Source organism: Mustela nivalis (assembly GCF_964662115.1).
Source record: "Mustela nivalis genome assembly, chromosome: 7".
Lineage (NCBI taxonomy): Eukaryota > Metazoa > Chordata > Mammalia > Carnivora > Mustelidae > Mustela > Mustela nivalis.
The window spans coordinates 81,017,231-81,038,287 of NC_139026.1; the positions used below are offsets into that span (position 1 = coordinate 81,017,231).

Below are 21,057 nucleotides of genomic sequence, written 5' to 3' on the forward strand. Positions count from 1 at the left end.
CATTTTACCTTTCCACGAGGTGGACTGGGCCGGGCTCTGCTTCGGGCCGAGTCGAGCGAGCGGGCGAGCGGGTGTGGGGTGTTTTCTGTGGCGGGAGTTGGAGTCTCCCGTTGCGTTTGAATCGTGCAGTAATTCCGCTCTTGGCGGTGGAGGGTGTAGAGACGCAGTGGAGTTTGGAATAAAGGAAACTGTTGAGTCTGAGACATAGGTTTGCTTCTCTTTAGCGCCTTATGATGCAGAAAGAGGACTGAATGGGTTGATTTCAGTGACCCAAGATAAGTTAGAAAGTCGGTAAATTTAAAGAATGTGTTCAATGTACCCAGTGAAGTGTTAGGCACTTTGAGAGCTACCAAAAAAAAAAAAAAAAAAAAAAAAAAAAAAAGTGTAAAACTGGGCTTTTCCTGGCAGGTATCTCAGTCTAGTTGAGACAGGGTCAACTCGGATTGACAGAATGACTCATCTTGAGTTAGTGTGGACAAATGTTGGACTACTTGGCATCTTTTTCCGTCCTGTAAATCTATATTGGGCATACACTGTTTTTCTCTTAAGAGGAGATAACGGGGCTGTCATTCCTACAGAAAAATCAGGAACTAATGCAAGGTAGTTTATACTTCTACCCACCAGCACACACAGACCAGGCCTCTAACCATTCCTTGGAAGCCTGCGTGCCAGCACCCTGGAATCCAGAGCCTCTCCTGGAGTCTGCACAATCCAGATTGAAGCCGATGTCTTCTAGAGAGAAGGAACTGCATCCAGGGCGCAGCTGAATTTTGAGAGGCCCGAATGCCTCCACATCCACCAGGGGACCGCTGGGACTAATTCTCTTGGCAAACTTGTGGCCAACCAAAACTACCATGCTTCACATCCCCGTTATTTCTGGTTACCGCCCAAGATGTAAGCCCCTTTGGTCTTCTTTGCAACATCCTTATCTCCATGCTGCTTTGTACTTCCTCTCTCTTGATTTAGGCTACCGGTGCTTTTCCCTCCTTTTCTTAAACATTTCACCCCTCAACACAACAGCTGAGCTCCCTGAAAGCTCTGTTCCTGCTTAACAAACTGTTACATACTCTACTGCTTTATGGAAATTCTCATTTTTCTCCTGACCATAACCAACACTTGGCTTTTTGACTCCTGCCCTTTCAGTTGAGTCCTTTCTCTGACACCTGCATTTAAGGTTAAATGATGACTCTACCTGTATTGAACTGATTTCACTTCCTCAGAACCTCTCCTCCCCCCACCAGAGTCTTTGGGGAGATTCTTTTCTCTCTTCTGAGGCATTTGATTTCTCTGACCTTTCTTCTCTCTCTCTGTGGATAATCCCTACACCTGCTAGGGGTTTCATTTTCCCTGTGAGTTTCTCTGAGGGATATTTTGTAACTTCCCCCCAGAGAGATTTAGGTACCCTTGCCATGTGCTAAGTGCCCTCTACTTTCCTCATCCTAGCACTTACCACATGTGTGCTAATTAATTGCGTGTGCTAATTAATTGCTTGTCTCTTCACCTTCTTTACTAATCTGGGCTGTCATTTTCTTGTTTATTTTTGTAATTCCACTGCCCATTAGGCAGGTAGGTATTTATTTGATTGCAACTGCTGCAGGTACAGTCTCAGAAGTCGGCATGTCATCTGACTTTAAAATGTAAGAACCTTTGGAAAGGGATCAGCTGGTACTTCAGCTGGTTGTGGCTCTGTGAGAATATGGTTCCAGTGTTGCCAGAGCATGTAGGTTTTTCAATAATAGTTGGAAAATATGGTTTTGGAAAGTGATATCTCCCAGTTTTCAGGTGTTGTCAGTGGGATAAAACTTTATTACAAACAAAACCAAAACAAACCCCCCAAAACCCTGGGCCAAACACTTGTTACATGCAGCCTATCAGTCACCAGTTTGGAATCCTTTTTAGTGTGGTAGGGCTTAGAATTGGGCTTTGTGGAGAATACTAGATTTTGAGCTTCATCTTCATGGATAGTTAGAAGTTGAATGAGTACTGTAGATTGAGAAATACATCAAAAAACTCCAGGGTGGTGTGTTTGTTACTTTGTGGCATAGTGAGGAGTCTGGCCTGCATGACTTTTTTGGGAGAGAACAGGAGTTTAGGTGAGCTGATAGAGGGTAGAGGAATTTGGTTTTATTACAGTTAATTGATGTGAAACAGTTTGGATTCTTGATATGGGAAACTTCGGCTATGCGTGATGTATTAGCAAAGTTAACTGAGTATCCTTTTTTAAAGGTGGAGTGGAGAGGAGAATTGAGACTAGAAGGAGGTTGAGCAGTTAAGATGGTAATCTTTATCCTGGTGTAAAGTAAGATTTAGATTTATAAACATATATACGGAAACATCTGGTATTTTGGTCTATTTTTATTTTTATTTTTTATTTTTTCCAAAGATTTTATTTATTTGACAGACAGAGATCACAAGTAGGCAGAGAGGCAGGCAGAGAGAGGATGAAGCAGGCCCCCTGCCAAGCAGAAAGCCCGACGTGGGGCTCCATCCCTGGACCCTGGGATCATGACCCGAGCTGAAGGCAGAGGCTTTAACCCACTGAGCCACCCAGGCGCCCCTGGTCTATTTTTATAATTTCAGTTGCTTGATCACTTACACTGAACAATCAAGGATCTCCTAAATATTTAACACATATAGTGGAGCTTATATAAGAGGAATCCTTAAAGCACTGAAAAAATCAAGTAATTTGTGAAACTAGCCTGCGTGCCAGCAGCCTGGCATCCGTACTTTAAGTTATATGGTGGTTATGAACAATCAGTAGTCTCCTTAAGCGTCATTCTCCTTTAATCTGTTTAGTATACTGCCAGATTAATCTGGAATGACATTTTCCCCTATACTTTATTTCTAGGCTTAGAAGCCTGTGGTGAACTTCTCTAGCTGCTTGCTTTGTATTAGCATTTAATGCATTTGAATGTGTTCTGTCTTTGCCTGTTACCTTTGTGAAGCAATGTGATATGATGAAAAGGGTTTGGGATTTGAAATCCTGCAGACCTGAATGATTCCAAGCTTTGGCTTTGGGACTGAGTTTTTCAGAGCCTCTGTGCTTCATGTGGAATAGTAGAGATAATATCTACTAAAGGGGAGGAAATGAAAGCTTGTTGAATTCCTATGCAGGCTTACTTTCCATTTCTTTGCAATGCAAATCTTCTAATCAGTTGCAACTTTCTCAGACACATTTTCTGTAATTATAATTCTTTTACCTGTTTTTTGGATTCCACTATCATTCATCCCCATTTAAGCAATCTCTCAAGAGTCTATTTAAATTTTCTTGGCTTTCTTAACTACCATTTCCTACATTTATCTCCCTGAGCACAGAACAGTGGTTGATTTTGCTCTGTTTTCCATGTTAATTGACATCAGTATTAGGTTTTTTTTTTTATAGACCTTTGCTAACTATGTTCTAAAATTCAGTTTTAGTTGTCTGAAATTATAAACATTTTTCAATAAAGAATAGTAATAATCTAGTTTATGGGTTGAAGTCAGTTCTTAAAAGCTTCCTTCAATTTAGGATGTCTAGAATATGTTTACCTTGCTTTAAGGTCAGTGGATCTCATACTGACATGAGTTTAAGTGTTTTTTTTTTTTTTTTTTTTTTTTAAGATCTATTTATTTGAGAGAGCATGAACAGGGCAAAGGGCAGGAGAAGCAGGCTCTCTTCTGAGCAGGGATCACCCCACCACCCACCCCCGCCCCACAGGGCTAGATCCCAGGACTCTGGGATCATGACTTGAGCCAAAGGCAGACACTTAAGCAAATGAGCCACCTAGGCACCCAAGTTTAAGGTTTTTTTTATAAAGTGTCAGCATTCTACCCCAGGCCAATTATATAGGGATTACAGAGGCTAGGGCCTAAGCATTTGTATTTTTTTTTAAAGATTTTTATTTATTTATTTGAGAGAGAGACAGTGAGGGCGAGCATGAGAGGCGAGAAGGTCAGAGGGAGAAGCAGACTCCCCATGGAGCTGGGAGCCTGATGCGGGACTCGATCCCGGGACTCCGGGACCGTGACCTGAGCCGAAGGCAGTTGCTTAACCAACTGAGCCACCCAGGCGCCCCAGCATTTGTATTTTTAAAGCTCTTTAGGCTGCCTGGATGGCTCAGTTGGTTGAGCATCTGCCTTTGGCTCAGGTCATGATCTCAGGATCCTGGGATCAAGCCCACATTGGGCTCTCTGCTCAGTGTTAAGTCTGCTTCTCCTTCTCCCTCTGTGATCTCTGGCTTTCATTCTCTCAAATAAATAAATAAAATCGTAAAAAAAAAAATAAAGTTCTTTTGATAATCTAAAGTGCATCCAGGGCTAACCAACTGTTTTAGGTGCTAGAGCCAAAGAATTCTCATTGATAGCCTTTCTTTCAGAAATGAAGTGACATTTGTATCATGAGAAATATATAGAGCCAAAATCTTAAAAAAAAAAAAATATATATATATATATATATATTTTTTTTTTAAAGTAATCTCTATACCCAACATGGAGCTCAGACTCACAACCCAGAGATCACGAGTCCCATGCTCCATGGACTGAGCCATCCAGGAGCGCCAGGAGCCATAATTTAATAGTGGTTATTGGAAGTTTTCTGAATACAGGTTTGCCTCACTGTCTGAAACCTTTCATAAGTTAAATGGCATTAAGGAAAGAGGCAGTTAATACTTTGTAAATGAAAATCTTTGGATTTCTTTTGGTTAGTGAAAACAGGTACTAAGGCAGGTCTTTTGTAAAAGCGAAGTGACATAGGGTGAATTTTCAGGTAGCTGGGGGATATCTGTAATGAAAAGATACAAACCAGTATTTAGGTTCCCCGGAATGGCTTTTATGGTGGTCATATGAATAATCTATCTATTTATCTGGCTAATATTTATTAAGTACCTTTACATTGCTAAGCAATAGAAGTAAGAAAAGTAATTGCCTTTGCAGTCGTGTTTAGTTTGGGAGGGAGGACTGGAAGAAAAGTTAAGTGCAAATGATGTTATATAGCACTATTATTAGCAGGGTGTCTTAACAACCCCAAAGAAAGAACAACTTTGTTCTTTCTGGAGAAGGTAAGAAAAGCTGACATTTAAATTGAATCCTGATGAATTACTCTAATCAGTAATGATATAAGAGAATACAAGGTTTATAATCTAGAACTAGTTTTTAGCAAACTTCTAAATGAAGCTTACATTCTCTATACTGAATTCTAATCCATTCTCAGCCTAATTGTGTTATAGAGGGTCCTTTGATTTTTCAGTTCTATCCTTCGGTTTTCAAATCCTATTGGATCCAAGAACTTGACTGGAATACTTCTGAGACTCCACTAATGGATGATTAGTAATTACACAGTAACATGATCACTTAAGTGAGAAAGCATCTTTGCTTAAATTTAGCTGATTGGCTTCTAGTTGTGGGATGGGTCAATTTCCTAAATCGGGATAATGTCATAAACAACATGTGCTACTAATCAGAAGGCTGCTGAATAGATTATCTTTTCTCTTTTTTGTTGTCTTAATTAAAGATCCAGCTTAAGACTTACCTTCCTGATAGCCCAGTATTCTTTCTTTCCTTTTGTATGTAATCATCAAACTGTGTCTTTTGTTTTACTAACAGTACGAGATTGTGTATGGAATATTTTGTTTATACTTCTCTTTCCCTATTATATAGATTTCTTAAGGATGAAGGATGTTTAATAATTTGACATGAGCCTCACCTGTGCTACTGGATTTTTGGGGGCGGGGGGAGGTGTTTTATCTTTGTGAAGCCTAATTATTTTGCTTCACCATGCTCTGTTTAGCCTTACTAAAATGTCAGTATCTTTTGGAGGGTTTTTAACTTTGTTTTTGTGGACAGGGAATGGGCTGAATGGGAGATAGGTATTAAGGAGGGCACTTGCTGTGACAAGCACCAGGTGCCATATGTAAGTGATAAATCACAAAATCCTACACGTGAAACCAACATTATGCTGTATGTTACCTAACTTGTATTTAAATAAAAACTTGGATTAAGTAGAAAGAATAATCAAGAAAAAAAGTGCCCCATGACAGCAATACCATTAGTGCGTATATATATATATATTTTTTTTTTTTTTTTAAAGATTTTATTATTTGACAGACAGATCACAAGTAGCCAGAGAGGCAGGCAGAGAGAGAGGGGAAAGCAGGCTCCCCACTGAGCAGAGAGCCCGATGTGGGGCTCGATCCCAGGACCCTGGGATCATGACCTGAGTTGAAGGCAGAGGTTTTAACCCACTGAGCCACCCAGGCGCCCTGCGTATATATTTTTAGTTTTATATTGTGTTCTATTTTTATGTTCTTAATTCTGAAAATATATAGTGATTTTCATAAAAGTTATCTATTTACAGATTTTATTTATTTGACAGCATGTGCATGCATGAGCAGGGAGGAGGGGCAGAGGGAGAGGAAGAAGGAAAGAAGCAGACTCCCTGCTGAGCAGGGAGCCTTTGTGGGGTTGGATCTGGGACCCTGGGATCATAACTCACTGAGCCACCCAGGCGCCCCTTGGGAGAAAGTTTTAAAAAGTCCTCTGTTGTTGGAAATACAGGCTTTGAGTTCTGGAATGAAGTCACAGGAGTGAAAAGCACAGCATAGAGAATATAGTCACTGATATGTGGTGACAGATGGTAGCTACACTTGTGAGCATAGTATAATGTATTAATTACTGTGTTGTATACCTGAAACTAAAGTAATGTTGGGTGTCAACTATACTAAAAAAAAATTTGGAGGGACGCCTGGGTGGCTCAGTTGGTTAAGCAGCTGCCTTCGGCTCAGGTCATGATCCCAGCGTCCTGGGATCCAGTCCCACATCAGGCTCCTTGCTCGGCGGGAAGCCTGCTTCTCCCTCTGCCTCTGCCTGCCATTCTGTCTGCCTGTGCTTGCTCTCTCCCCATTCTCTCTCTGATAAATAAATAAAATCTTTAAAAAAAAAAATTTGGAAAAACAAAAAGTTCTCCATCAAATTTTTATCTAGTAAGTTTAGTATTCTTTGATGAATTGATGTTTCTTTCTTGCCTTGATTTTGAGATGACGTGTTCATGGGACTATTTATTGCCAATATAAAACTGTAAGAATTTCCAGACTAAGGGTTCTAGAATTTTTTTCCATCTGTGAATTATTTTAATCTTAATATTCTAGATAAAAATCACCTTAGACATCAAATCCACTTCTTTCAGAGATAAGGATAAGAGAGATGCCCTGCCCAGTTCTCAACTAGCAAAATTAGGACTAGAATTCTTTAATATAATTCAGTTGTTCTTATGAAACTTGGGTGGCCTCTGGTGGTCAAAATAATATCTTCTGTTTTTAAAGAGGTCTTTGAAGGGGGTTTGGCTTATTAATGGTCGTAATTTTTTTATTTTGAGAGTTTTATTTATACATATAATGAAGGGTTATATTTTCTCCATTGGTTGGTTTATACAGACACAAATCCTTATGTCTGTATTTTTCCCCCCCCTCCTGCAGGAGATTGTTGAAAACTTTAAATTTGATTCCTGAAAGGACTCAAGTAAGTAGTATAGTAGTTATTCTTATGTGTTTTTTATGGGAAGCCAGTATTTTATATTGTAGTGTTTACATCTAGTTAAGAAACTATATAGTATTTCCTTAGAACTCTTGTAGTTTTTCTTTTTCATTAATTACAGTCTTATTTTTACTTGTTTTCCTTTAGTTCATTAATTTGTATTCCTAATTTTTGCCATTACTTGAGACACTAAGCTTGTTTTTTTTAAACGTATTACTTATTTAAGTAATCTGTACACCCCACATGGGGCTCGAACTCAAAACCCTGAGATCAAGAGTCACATGCTTCTCCCACTGAGCCATCCAGGTGTCCTGACACATTATGCTTACTGAATGATTTCCAGGACTTTTAAGTATGGTTATTTATTTTTGTTATAGATAATAGGTATAGAACATTATGCAGTGAAAATATTCATCTTCCTATACCCAGCCACCCAGTTCTCCCCAGAGGCAGGCACTATTACATTCTCTTGTTTCTACTCCCAGAAGTAGTCTGTGCATATGGATATGTATTCATACCCTATCTTTTTATTTTTCCAAAGCGGCAGCATATCCAACATATTAATCTACCCCCCCCTTTTTTTTTGGCTTAGCAGTGTATCTTGGCATTCCTTCTGTATTATGTGTGGGGTTACTTTTCTTTAAAATGGCTTGCACAATTTTCCTTTATATGAATGTATAGCATTTTATTTAATCTGTACCCTTCTGACCAACATTTTAGGTTGCTTTCAGTCTTTGCTTTGTACCTGTTTAAGTATACAGAGAAGTAGAATGTCCAGGTCAAAGCATATGTGCATTTAACATTGAATAGATACTGCCCATTTTTCCCCTGTCTGTACCAAATCACACTCTTTTCATTAATACATGAGAGCGTTACTTTACTTTAGTCAGAGCAGTTTTATTTTTGTGGAGCTTTGGTTGAAAATGAGTACTCGATTCTAGTTTTAGTTTTCATCTTTCTTATTTTGAAGAAAGTTGAGTGTCTTTTCAAAGGATTGAGTCATTGTATTTCCTTTTTTTGTGAACTGTCTTCATATCATTTGTCCATTTTTTGTGGGGGGTTCTTTTTTTTCCCCTGTGATTTGATTTCAGTTGGTTGCTGTTACTTCTCTCCATTGTTTCTCAAGCAGGATAAAATCTGACTTGTTCTTTAGACTCAATGAAACTTTTGGTGGGTTCAGTAAAGGTAGTATAGGAGGAGTAATTTTGATAATTTCTTTTTTTTCAAGCTTCCATCAATTCTTGTATTTAAAAGATTGGTTACTCTGAAATAACATTCTCTCTCTTTTTTCTTTTTAAAGGTTTTACTTATTTGAGAGCGAGAGAGAGCATGTGGGGTGGGGGGAAGGCAGAGGGAGAGGGAGGACCCAGGACTCTGAAATTAGGACCTGAGCTGAAGGCAGGTGTTAACCAAGTGAGCCACCCAGGCGCCCCTGAAATAACATTCTTGATGATGTCTGATTATGGACTTGGATTTGTGGTTGATTTATGTATAATGTTAAAAGCTAATTTGTAACTTAAATTAAGATTTTTCTAGGCATCTTTGAGTTGGTTCATTTTATTGCACTATTTGTATTAGAAAATATTGTAGGTTTGTTTTTACAGAGAAAGTTAAGATTGTACTGTGGGTAGTGTCAAAAAATATTGCCCTCATCATCCAGCCTTTGTTTTTTTCTGGCCTAAACTGTTAGAATTCTGTCCTGCCAAAGTGGGATGTCATCTTCGCCATCAACACTCCCCTTACCCTGTTAGTATTATTATATCATAAAGAGCCACTGAAAATCTTTTGATATGTATCTTCTCTGAGAAATTTTCCTTCTCCACAAATTTGGGACTATGTGTTTGGACTTGTTGCCCTATTTTCTATGTACTATAAAGGTCCTGACTTAGTACGGGTCCCATTTTTCACTTCTCACTTGTGATTATCCTTCTCTGTATCACTTATGGTTCATAGTTCTTGTGTCAGAACCTGGTTCACTTTCTTGTGGTTCTGTTCTCTTAACCATTTCTCATCTACTCTGGTGGTTGTTGAGCTGCTGCCTGTGGACTGCCTGCCTATTTTTGTAAATACAGTGTTTTTGGAACATGGCCACACCCCTACATTTATAGGTATTGTTTATGGCTGCTTTCACATTATAACACTAGAATAAAGTAGTTTTGACAGAGACCTGTGACCTGCAAGGCTGAAAATATTAGTCTGGTCCTTTATAAAAAAGTTCGCCAACCCCTGATCTACCGTGTTGCCATTTCATATAGATGACCTTAAGGCTATTTCCTGCACCCTCTGCTCATCATCTCTTGTTTGTCATGCTTATCTTGTTTTTTGCCTGTTCACATGTTGTTTCCGTCTGGACTCCATAATGCACTCAGCCCTCCATTCAGAACACGTCAGCTCTCAAAGTAGGAAGCCTCTGTCTGTATCCCAAATATGAAAAATGCTGTCAGAACTTTTATTTTAATTTCAAATATTATGAGAATGTCTTTGCATTGAAATAAATTTATAGCATTAAAAGCAAATACTGAGTGTGATTCATTTCAGGGTTTGTTGAGTGTGCTTTTATGGGATTGTTTAACACTTTTTGATTAAACTATTTCATTGAACACATAGAAGAGATAAAGCTTTAGGAATGCAACAAAACTAGACACTAGTGTTACAGAAACCATCCACCAGGAAATACCAGCATTGCTGAGCATTGTAAATTATTCATGCAGATGCATCTTCTCTAATTTTTACTATAAGGATGAAAAAATATTTGTGGTCTTATGGATTTTTAAAAAACATTTTATTTATTTATTTGACCCAGAGACAGAGATTACAGTAGGCAGACAGGCAGGCAGGGAGCGGGGAGGAAGCAGGCTCCCTGCTGAGCAGAGAGCCTGAAGCGGGGCTCTATCCCAGAACCCTGAGATCACTACCTGAGCCGAAGGCAGGGGCTTTAACCCACTGAGCCACCCAGGCACCCCTCTTATGGATCTTTTTACCACAGTTGTTGGAAACAAGCTCTTTGAAGCTTTAAATAGCCTTTGAAACTATGGAACCCTTTGGAACATGGGGCTTTCTATTACATTTTTTTAAAAAGGACATTTCCGAATTGTTTGGAAAAATAATTGCCTTACTCATTCTTTCTTCCTTTTGGTCACTTACATTTTATTTAAGTCTCTCTGGAAAATAATCATTGGCATGTAAATATTTACTTTTTTAAAAATCTCTCTTGCTCTCTAATAACAACACCCGTAAATCTTTGTTTCTTTTTGTTTAGTGGCTTACAGAAGAGATGAAATGTGGTCTGAGGGACGATATGACTATGAAAGACTTCCAAGAGAACGAGTACCTCCGCGAAGTCATCCCAGTGTAAGTTACTACTGATGTAGAATAATTCAAAACCTGGTGTCTAAGTGAATTTGTTATACTGAAGCTAGGTATAGTAAAATCTTTAATAGATAAAAATTGACCAGTCTGGGTTGAAATATAGATTAAGCTTATATTTTAAAAGTTAAAAGTTTGAAAATGCAGCATTTTATTTATGTAGATAATCTGTATTTCATATTTCTTATTTAAATTTCTAAAATGGAGGGTTTTTATATTGAATTGAATTTGTGAAGAAAATTTGAGGTTATGTAAAGATGGACTGTCAGGTAATGAAGGAGTATTTGAGCACCTGCTCCTACTATTGGCTGTCACCTATTCTTCTGTATTTCTAAAAATGTTTGCAAATTGGATATGTGAAATTATGAAGTAGAGGCAGATCAGGGGCAGGTAGGTAGCTTAGTATACTGTCCTACTAATTGTCTCTGTTGCTTTGGGAATTGGAAATTTTTAATTAGGCCTTTTCTCAAGGAGCTTGCTATTGTGCTTGTTACTGTATTCCCAGCACCATCTCGTATGTGGCACATAGTAGGAGTTCAGTGTTTATTGAGTGAATATATATACTCTCTCTGCAGAATCCTCTGCAGAGACCTAAGGGAAAGTTTGGGAAGGGTCAAGAAACTGTCAATCTTAAACTTTATACAGGCCCATTCTAAGCACCAGGGGTTTGGGTTGTGTTGATACTATGTGGCTATATGGATTCATCATATGCCATCAAAGGGTACAAATACTTGTTTATATGCTAGTTTTTTGTTTTTGTTTTTTTTTCTTCACTTATATATTCTGAGTAAGTCCTACAGATGGGTGATACCACTTTTAGCATTGTCATTTGGCCTGGGTTACAGCTTAGGCTGGGTTGATCTAAAATGATAAAAGATGGACTTTTTGGTTTTTGGCTCAGAGGAGGCAGGGGTGCAACTGTCTTTAGTAGTCTCGAATTCGGGTTCATCCTGACACCAGCTACCTCCGCCATGCCTCCTAAGTTCAAGATCCCAACCCCAATTAGAACAAAGTCATGTACCTGGGGTGCGCTGATGGGGAAGTTGGTGCTATGTCTGTCCTGCCCCCCAAGATCGGCCTCTTGAGTCTTTCTCCAGCAGAAGTTGGTGATGACCTCGCCAAGGCAACTGATAATTGGAAGGGTCTGAGGATTACAGTGAAACTGACCATTCAGAACAGACAGGCCCAGACTGAAGTGGGACTGCAGGCAGACTGCCTCTGCCCTGATGGTCAAAGCCCTCAAGGAACCACCAAGATACTGAAGAAAAACATTAAGCACAGTGGAAATATCACTTTTGATAAGATTGTCAACATTGCCTGATAGATATGTCACTGATCTTTTTTTATTTTTAAGATTATTTATTTATTTATTTGACAGACTGAGATCACAAGTAGGCAGAGAGGCAGGCAGAGAGAGAGGAGGAAGCAGGCTCCCTGCTAAGCAGAGAGCCCGATGTGGGGCTCGATTCCAGGACCCTAGGATCATGACCCGAACCGAAGGCAGAGGCTCAACCCACTGAGCCGCCCAGGCACCCCAATATGCCACTGATCTTTAGCCAGATAATTCTCTAGAACCATTAAGGAGATCCTGGAGGTGGCCCAATCTGCGGGCTGCAGTGTTGATGGCCACCATCGTCATGACATCATAGATGACATCAATAGTGGTGCAGTGGAATGCCCAGCTAGTTAAGAACTACAAAGGAAAACACTTCAACAAAGGATCATTTGATGACCCCCCTCCCCCCAAAAAAAGATAAAAGATGGAGGAAAGAAAGAGGCCTACCATATTTCAGAACGAGTAGACTTGTTACTATATGTCATTTCTTTCCAAGTTTTATTTATAGATTGTGTATTTATTATTGTCTGTGGTTTCTAATTAAACTTTGAGTTAAATTCTTTCCTGTTTGATAAAATTATAGTTTATCTAGGAAAACAAAACAAAGTGATATAGATAAACATAATGTGGGAGTAATGAAAAGGTAGTAAAAGGGATGATTTTAGAAAAAAAAATTCTTGGGACCCCTACCTTTCTAAGGATATATCCTATTAGGAATTTGTATTTCAAGAATACTTAAAATTTTCTGTGTGGTTACGCCACCAACTGGAATATATAGTTGGATTTGTTTTAGTTTGTTTTCAATTTTGAGGAATTGCCTTTTTTTTTTTTTCTAATTAGGTTTTTTTCCCCCTTAATGTAACACATGATTCCGAATTATAAAATAAGAAACATTTAGACAGGGGGTGACTTTTAAGTGGTAACTTACTGTAATTACATGTTTAACTAGTTCCTGCTTACTGTAAGTGAGGGGTTTTACATATAAATCTCTTAATCTTCAAAACAATTCTGAGTGTTGAATGGTACAACATTTATAGAACTCAGTAGAATGTTGTAGAAGCCATAAAATGTAAGCAGGGATTTATATACAGAAATAGAATTTCAAACAACAGTGGGAAGTATTCATGATCAAATCATGGGAAAAGTTATATATTACACCACTTATTACACCATTCTGCATTATTTATGCATGCTGGCTTGTATTCTTTTTTTTTTTTTTTTTTTTACTTTTTTTTTTTGTTTTGTTTTTTTTGTTTTGTTTTTGTTTTTTTGCGCTGGCTTGTATTCTAGAACACAGTGAAGTGGAAGGTGATTCAGAGAGTTAAGACTGGAGGCAGAAGGACCTGTCAGGAGGCTATCAGCTATTTCTATGGGGGGGGGGGAAGTGGTTTAAACAAGCTGGGGAGGAATGAGTTTTAAGATGGGGATGATTGGCTTATCAGTGGCCTAAGGACAAAAGAAGGACCCTTCAGATCTCTAGGTCATTGTGTGAGAATGGATTTGAGAAAGTTCATACTAAAAGCCTTTGTTTTCTCTGAAGGGGTAGCAAGATCATCTGAAAGTGCAGGAGGTAGAGGGTGATTTGAGGCCAGCCTTGAATTGTGAGTAGCTATTGTTGGTATCTCCTCACCAGAGATGTTTTAAAAGACTGTGGCTGAGGGGCAGTGAGCTTTGCGCTGTAATATTATAGGGGTACCAGTCTGCAGGAATGTGTGCTTTATTACCTAAGTAGCCCAATTTTGGAGTGGAGGAGGCAAGTTGTTGTATTGATTTAAGATGGCATGATGAGTGGTGGACTCAGGAAGATAAAGATATTGAAAGTTCTGACTCAGAGAGTTACTGAGGTAATATATTATGTGTTATGGGGTGATTCAGGAAGGAGATAAAGCTGTAAGAGGGACAGTGGATTGAAAGAAGTGAGGGGTTGAGGGACAGTAAAGGCTCAGTGAAACTGAAGACCAGTGTGTGGTAGAAAGATAGGCAATTGGTATTTTGAAGTGTAGAGTTTCCAAGAGAGTACAGTTCTGGGTGATTTAAAGTCCAGCAGATGGGGGTAGGAATAGAGGGTGGGTGAAGGTGAGGAGATCAGGAAAACTTGGTAGCTCGATTTGCTCAGTGATTTAGATTAGAGACTCTCAGTCCTCTCTGGACTTTGAAGTCACACAGAGTTCTTAAATATCAGTGCCTGGGCCCCATCCAGAAAATTAAGTCCTAATATTTGCAGCTAGGATCAAAACATCAGTGTTGTATAAAAGTTAACAGGTTACTTATGCAGTTAAGAAATGCAGATGAACACTGAAGTTGCTGATGGTGACAGGAGTTGAGGTAAAATGACAGGTGATGGAAGTTATCAGTGGATGAGGCTATTGTAGTAAAATCTAAACCCACACATTTTCATTTTTAAATAATTTATGTGGGTGTAAATGTGAAATAGAGGCTCCTTTATAAAGTAATTTCATCAGCAGGAAGAAGATAGGTATATTTTATACAACAAGTGCATTTAAAATCACAGTGGAAGTACTCAACCAACTCTTAAGTTCCCAAAGGTGAATCTGACTTTCTAAATTCTCTGGCTACTTAGTTCCTCCTATTTGGGGAGGTACCTAGATTGCCTTTCTCCTGAGAGCACAGAATCTGTCCAGACCTTGTGCAGCTTTATTGCTCTCCTTTTGAAGAAACAATTTTAATTCTAGTGATTGGTCCCTTCCTCCTCCCAATAAGCCTTTTTTAGTTGATAAATCCTTCTCAATTCCCACATCCCTTTAAGACTTGCTTTTATGGTGAACATGGCCTTTTTTTTGGTTAGAAAATTAAAGCCTTCCCCTCCCCTCAATTATGTGCCTTTGATGGCTCTTGGAAGTTATCTCTTTACCTTCTATGTTACACCTCCATTTTCATTTTAGTAAAGTAAAGCAAAGTTTCTTAAACTTTTTGGTGCCATGGATCCTTTTAACAGTCTGGTGAAGCCTATGGATCCCTTTTAGAGTAGGGGTTTTAAAACTATAAAATACACAAAATTAAAGAAGACCACTTATATTTGAATTATCGAACTATTCTAAAACAATTTTGTAATACAGTAATATGTACTTCTTTATTAGGTCATTAAAGTACTAAGAGCTAATGGTGGGAGTTTCATTACTATTTTCAAAGTTATGAGAGAAAATGGTATTTTGAGATAATGCAACAGCTATAACATGATATGAAAATATCTATGATTTCTATTAGTGACGAAGCCACAGATACTTCTGTTGTTTGTTGCTGTATTTGGGTGAAAAAAGTAATTTTTTATTTACATCTGATTTCAAGGACCTGCTGAATCCTTGGGCTAGAAAATTGTTAAATGACACTAGAATTAGAAATATGAATTAGTAAAGTTAGTATACATATTAGTATATATATAAATATAAATTAGTAAAGTTCCTGAATTTGGAGCTAATAAAAGTATAATTTCTTTAATATTTAAAAACATTTAATAACAAAACAGAGATCATCTAATGTTATTTTAAAAACCATATTGGTATATCATATTGACTTGTACAAGATTCTCATAAGCAGCATTATTCATAACAGCTCCAAGCTGGCAACAATCCAAATGTGTAACAGTAGAGTAGATAAATTAATTGTGCAATTTACACAGCAGTTAGAATGAATGGACCTGATGGACCATTGCAAAAGCAGCAACATGTATGAATCTCAGAGACATCATACTAAAAAAAAAGAAGCCAAATACAAGAGTATATCCTGTATTTCCTGCATATTTAAATAAAGTTTCAGAATAAGCAAAACTCACCAGGAAAGCAGTTACTTTTAGGAGAGGTGAGTATTGGCTGGGAGAGAGCACAGGAAGGCTTTTGCCATACTAGGGATGTTCAGTTTTTTGATCTGGTGGTAGTTATAAAGTGTAATTATCTTGTAAAAATTGATCCAGGAGTCATTTATGATTTTTAGACTTTTTGTATGTATGTCATACTTCACTAAAAACTTAGTTTTAAAAAGGCAGATTATTTTTTTTCTAAATATAAAATTAGTTAATCCTTGAAAAAGTAAGCACTCACTATCATTAGTGCCTGTGACAGAGGAAGGTAATGCTCTATTTTGTATATTTGGGTTCTGTTCTCTAACAGAAAAGCAATTTTACTGCATTTCTTTTTTTTCTTATTGCTCCCATTTACTCACTACTTATATTCAACTATTAACATTTTATGAAAACTTTCTTTATCATGTATTTATCCACTTATCTGTCCTTCATCCATCTACTTAATCCATCTAGTTTTTGGATGTATTTCAAAGTAAACTGGACAGGTCTGCTTTTCACTAACTCTAGGTATACATACCATAAAAGTGCCGTGTTTTTTTTTACATCTTTTTCTAAATGCAAAAATTACACACATGTAATACAAAGTCTTAAGTGTTCATCTGCCAAGTTTTGATTTAGTAATGTTCCTTTGTGTAGAGCTTCCCTAGGAGGTGTTTTACGTTCTTGGTTGACAGAATTGCAAGTATTTAACTTCCTTCTTGTCGTTACTTCCAGAGAGGAACGATGAGTTCTTGGCTATATTCTGTAACAATATGTCCTGATTTTCTGGTGCAGTTTCAATTTCAGATATTTGACTCATTATTTCCCAGAGCCATTGAAATGCAAAACCACCAGTATTTCTTTGAAAATTCAGTGAGTGAATTAAATGAGTAAGTGCTGTTATAGAAATGCATATCACAAAATATGAGGTAGCAGAAGAAAAGAACCTCAGACTTTTGAAAGCAAAAGTCCACCAGCCTGTGTAGTAAAATTTTTTAGTTATGTGTGGTTTGTGTGGTACATTTCTAACAAAAAGCATGTGATGCTAAAAGTAGCATAAAATTGATGTAGTGAAGCAGAATATGTTACGTATGTAGTGCCTACTATGTGCCAAGTGCTGTTCCAGGTGCTGGGAATAGAGCAGTGAGTTAAGACCAAGGTTTCTGTGCCAATGAAGCTTGCATTCATACTGAGTTGATTGTTTCAGGGAGGAATGGGATTAACTCTTTACATTTGCTATCATACTTAGTTACTTTGCTGGTAGGTTAGTGTGTTTTAGTAGTTTCTGACTGATTATAAAGACAAAAATTAAAGATATAAAAGTAGAAAAAACATAACAAAATGAACTCACCATGGGCGAATCATCCAAATGGCAATTATCAACTCATGGTCCATCTTGTTTTGTTTATGACTACCCCAGTTTCTTTTCTCCCAGATTATTATTATTATTATTTTAAGATTTTATTTATTTATTTGACAGAGATCACAAATAAGCAGAGAGGCAGGCAGAGAGAGAGAAGGAAGCAGATTCCCCACTGAACAGAGAGCCCAATGCAGGGCTTGATCGCAGGATCCTGGGATCATGACCTGAGCCGAAGGCAGAGGCTTTAACCCACTGAGCCACCCAGGCGCCCCTCTCCCAGATTATTTTGAAGTAAATCCAAGATACTCTATTTCAAGTACAAATAACTATTTTAGTATGTGTCTCTAAATGATAAGGATGCTTAAAAGGAGGTGTTTAAATGTTTAAATTTTTCCTTTAAATAAAATGTTTTTGTGTTAAGAGTTTGTGCCGAGTATATTTTAATGACATTGGTAAAGAAATGCTTTTAAAGAAATGTGCTAATCCTCATAATTTGTCCCCAGTTAGTAAAGAGATTAAATATTAGTGTGGAAAATTTGGCATTTAAATATTGAATGAAACAAAACTTGGTGCTATTATTCATTTACTGAAATGAAAGTATTTCTCATTAGAATTTATAGCAAATTAAGAAATAATTGCTTTTTGTAACAAAACATGTTCACCATTTCAGATCTAAAAATTGCAAAACTAATTTGATATGTATCTTAACCTGATCAGATACCCATTAGCACAAGCAAACTGTGAGCACTCCCTATTTCAGAAACCCAGACAGCCTAATGGTAGGAATTGTTTCACCCCGAGACCTATGAGAAAGTGTAAATTTCACTGACCTATACTCAAAAAAGTATTTAAATCTATATGCAAGTTTTTGCTTCCTATATTCTGCCAGAATAGATCAATGATTAAGTAAAATAGGCCTAAAATTTTTTTTTTAAATGAGTTACATATTACTTTTTTATTTTGGTCTGACCCATTACAACATTAATACTAATTTTGGAGGAGCAGATCTGATAGATTTGATGCATATTTTTGGAAATTCTAGTAATAGCCATGGAAAATTGATAAATGGTATAATAAATATGTAATAGTTGTATTAAGTTGATATAGTCTGATCTTAAAGGGATACCATACATATTTTTTGTAATGAATGGAAGCAATGAAAATTGATTTCATTGAGGTGAATTCAAATTTTATGTCCAAACTCAAGATTTGAAATAATAGAAATAATAAATAATAGAAATGTTTTGATTCCATGGAGTTCATTTTTAAATTAATTGAAAATGATCCTGTTATCTTTAAAAATCTTTTAAGATATTCTTCAGAAGTCATAATTTTTATTTCTGGTTTGCATATAATAGTGCCATTGCTTTCCAAGGTATTTCTAAAATGAAGGCTGTGAACATATCAGTACCTAAAGCCTTGTGTCCTTCTGTTAGCATTTAGAAAGGAAAATTACATGTTTATAGCTTAATATAAATTTGTATGAGAATTCATTCAAACACTGAATGAATGTTTCCAATTGGGTCTGGCATTGCCGGTAATATAAAATACTGTTTGAACTTTCTTTATAAATAAAACTTTAGAAAAAAATTCTGAAATCTTTGCCTCCCATCATGGATTTTATTGGAAAGAAAAATCCTTGAATATAATACCTGGATAATATAGAAACTTTCTAATAATATCATCTTGCTTTATCACAGACTCCTGTAGTCATCTTCATTTCCTTAAATCTTTTCATGTAACTAGGGAGTTTTAAGAATAGATGCCTAGAGAGGTGAGATGGTATAGGTGCTTATGTTTGAACATTCTCAAAACAAAGGAAATGTCAGTTTGATCTTCATTGCTAGATACAGAACTGTAATCAAGAGGGTTTTTTTTCTGTTGCTGATTAACAACTCTGGAATGATTGTTTTCATTTATTATTATTTAAAAAAAAAACAGTTTATTTAATCTATGACTAAATGTGATTTGAATATTATTCTTTGAAAGTTTTACCATATGCATTTTACAGTCCTAAAACCACTTTGAACAAAGGAAAATGTTGCTTTGTAATCTCTCTATTCATAGAAATGTTTAGATATGCACACTTACCCACTATCCCTCCAAATAAATATATACAAACAATCAAGGATATTATGGAATGGAATTTTATGGTTTCTTGGAAATGGAGTAATCAGTGATTCTAATTTTATAAACAACAGATTTTGATTTAGAAAATGATATAAATTACAAAGTTGCTAATTTTGGCTTAATGTTGAATTTTTTTAGAAGCTCAATATTTGCTTAGATTTAATTGAAATCTCTTGAAAGACAGTTTTTGCAAGACAGAGTCAATGGGTTCATTTTTCTGTTATATTTTATGTGAACATATAAAATATGTGTTACAATTTAATAACTCACATACTAAAGAAGGAAACTACTTTTTGTTCCCATAAGAAAAAATTAGTAGATCCTTTTAGCTCTCAAACAGATATAATCATTGATTTTATTTTTTCTCAGCACAGTAACAAATTTCCTGCCTATTAGGAAATTTGAATAGGACACAGTAATTTAATATTTGAATAGTTGTAGTTATTAATGCTAAGAAGTCATTTAAGGAAATAGACGCGTTGAGGAATTGTGTTTCACCTAGACTTGAAAAAGGTAATCCAAACAGCAAACATTTTGAGTACTTAGTATGGCTTACACATTGTACTAAATATTTTACAATCTGTTTTTCATTTAGTCTTCACAGCAACTCCTTGAGGTAGGTATTAGTATTAGTCTGTTGTACAGATAATGAAGCCGAGAATAAAGATGGTATAGTAATGCCCTGAATGTTGGACTTTCTTTATTTTGTCAAATTAGTTAATTTAAATTGGTTGTGTCTTACATTTTGATAGTTTTCTAATTTCTTTCACATATATTTCATCTGATATAGGTAGAAAGACCGTGACTAGTCAAGCCCAGGTTATTTACAAATACATGTTACGTAGCTCTCTAGTTTTTACTGTTGGTAACCATCTTTTTGTTCAGTTATTTCACAGCAGCTGCTAAACCAGAGAGGTGTTGTTCTCCTTCCTTCCAATTTCCCAACTCCCACAAACGTCCATGTAGTTGCTAAAACTTTAAAACATTAATAACATACTACTTTGAAAATAGTTCAAATTTTATATCAGGTTTTATTTTGCTTCCAGAGCTGTGAAGTCAAGGGCTCTCTTCTCTTCTGGAGAAATAGCAGAATGTTTCCTCTTGATGGTTCTAGCTCAGTATACCTCCCTGTTTGCTGTTCCTTATGTGTGAAGATTTTGTATTTCTTCAAAACCGTATACTTCAAACACAGTAGACTAAAGATGTGTGCTATCTTAAATGGTTTTGTTTCTAAAATTCTTAGGCAATTAGGATTAGAGCTACTGTAATATTCTTTCTGTAGTTTATTTTTTATTAAAACAATAATGTACTTTTTCTTTTATTTATGATTGGTTTTAGCATTGGTTTTAGCATTGCTGCTTGTTATTTTAAACACCTGGCTTTCTTCATTGAACAATTTTATTTTCTTTAATCCATGTGAAAACCTTGCTATTAGTTATATTCATGTTATTTCATTAATGCATTTTTGTTTGTTTATACATTTACTCTGTTTGATTAAGGATAAGAACTCCTGTACTTTTTAAAAACCTTTCCAAAACCAAATAGAGAAATTAGTGATTT

At 36.6% G+C, this 21,057-nt stretch overlaps 1 protein-coding gene across 16 annotated transcripts in view; it reads left to right on the forward strand.

Moving 5' to 3' along the window:
* Window positions 1-21,057, forward strand: part of PPHLN1 (periphilin 1) — a 156,977-nt gene that overhangs the window by 111 nt on the left and 135,809 nt on the right. For 4 of the 16 annotated variants that reach the window (XM_082742244.1, XM_082742247.1, XM_082742237.1 and 1 more), the window contains exons 2-4: window positions 625-894; window positions 7,449-7,491; window positions 10,766-10,857. In XM_082742244.1, coding sequence (XP_082598370.1) covers window position 7,491; window positions 10,766-10,857 — 93 coding nt within the window. In that variant the 5' untranslated portion in view covers window positions 625-894; window positions 7,449-7,490. The remainder of the gene's footprint in view (window positions 1-624; window positions 895-7,448; window positions 7,492-10,765; window positions 10,858-21,057) is intronic. The other 12 variants (XM_082742235.1, XM_082742245.1, XM_082742250.1 and 9 more) reach the window with 3 other exon arrangements.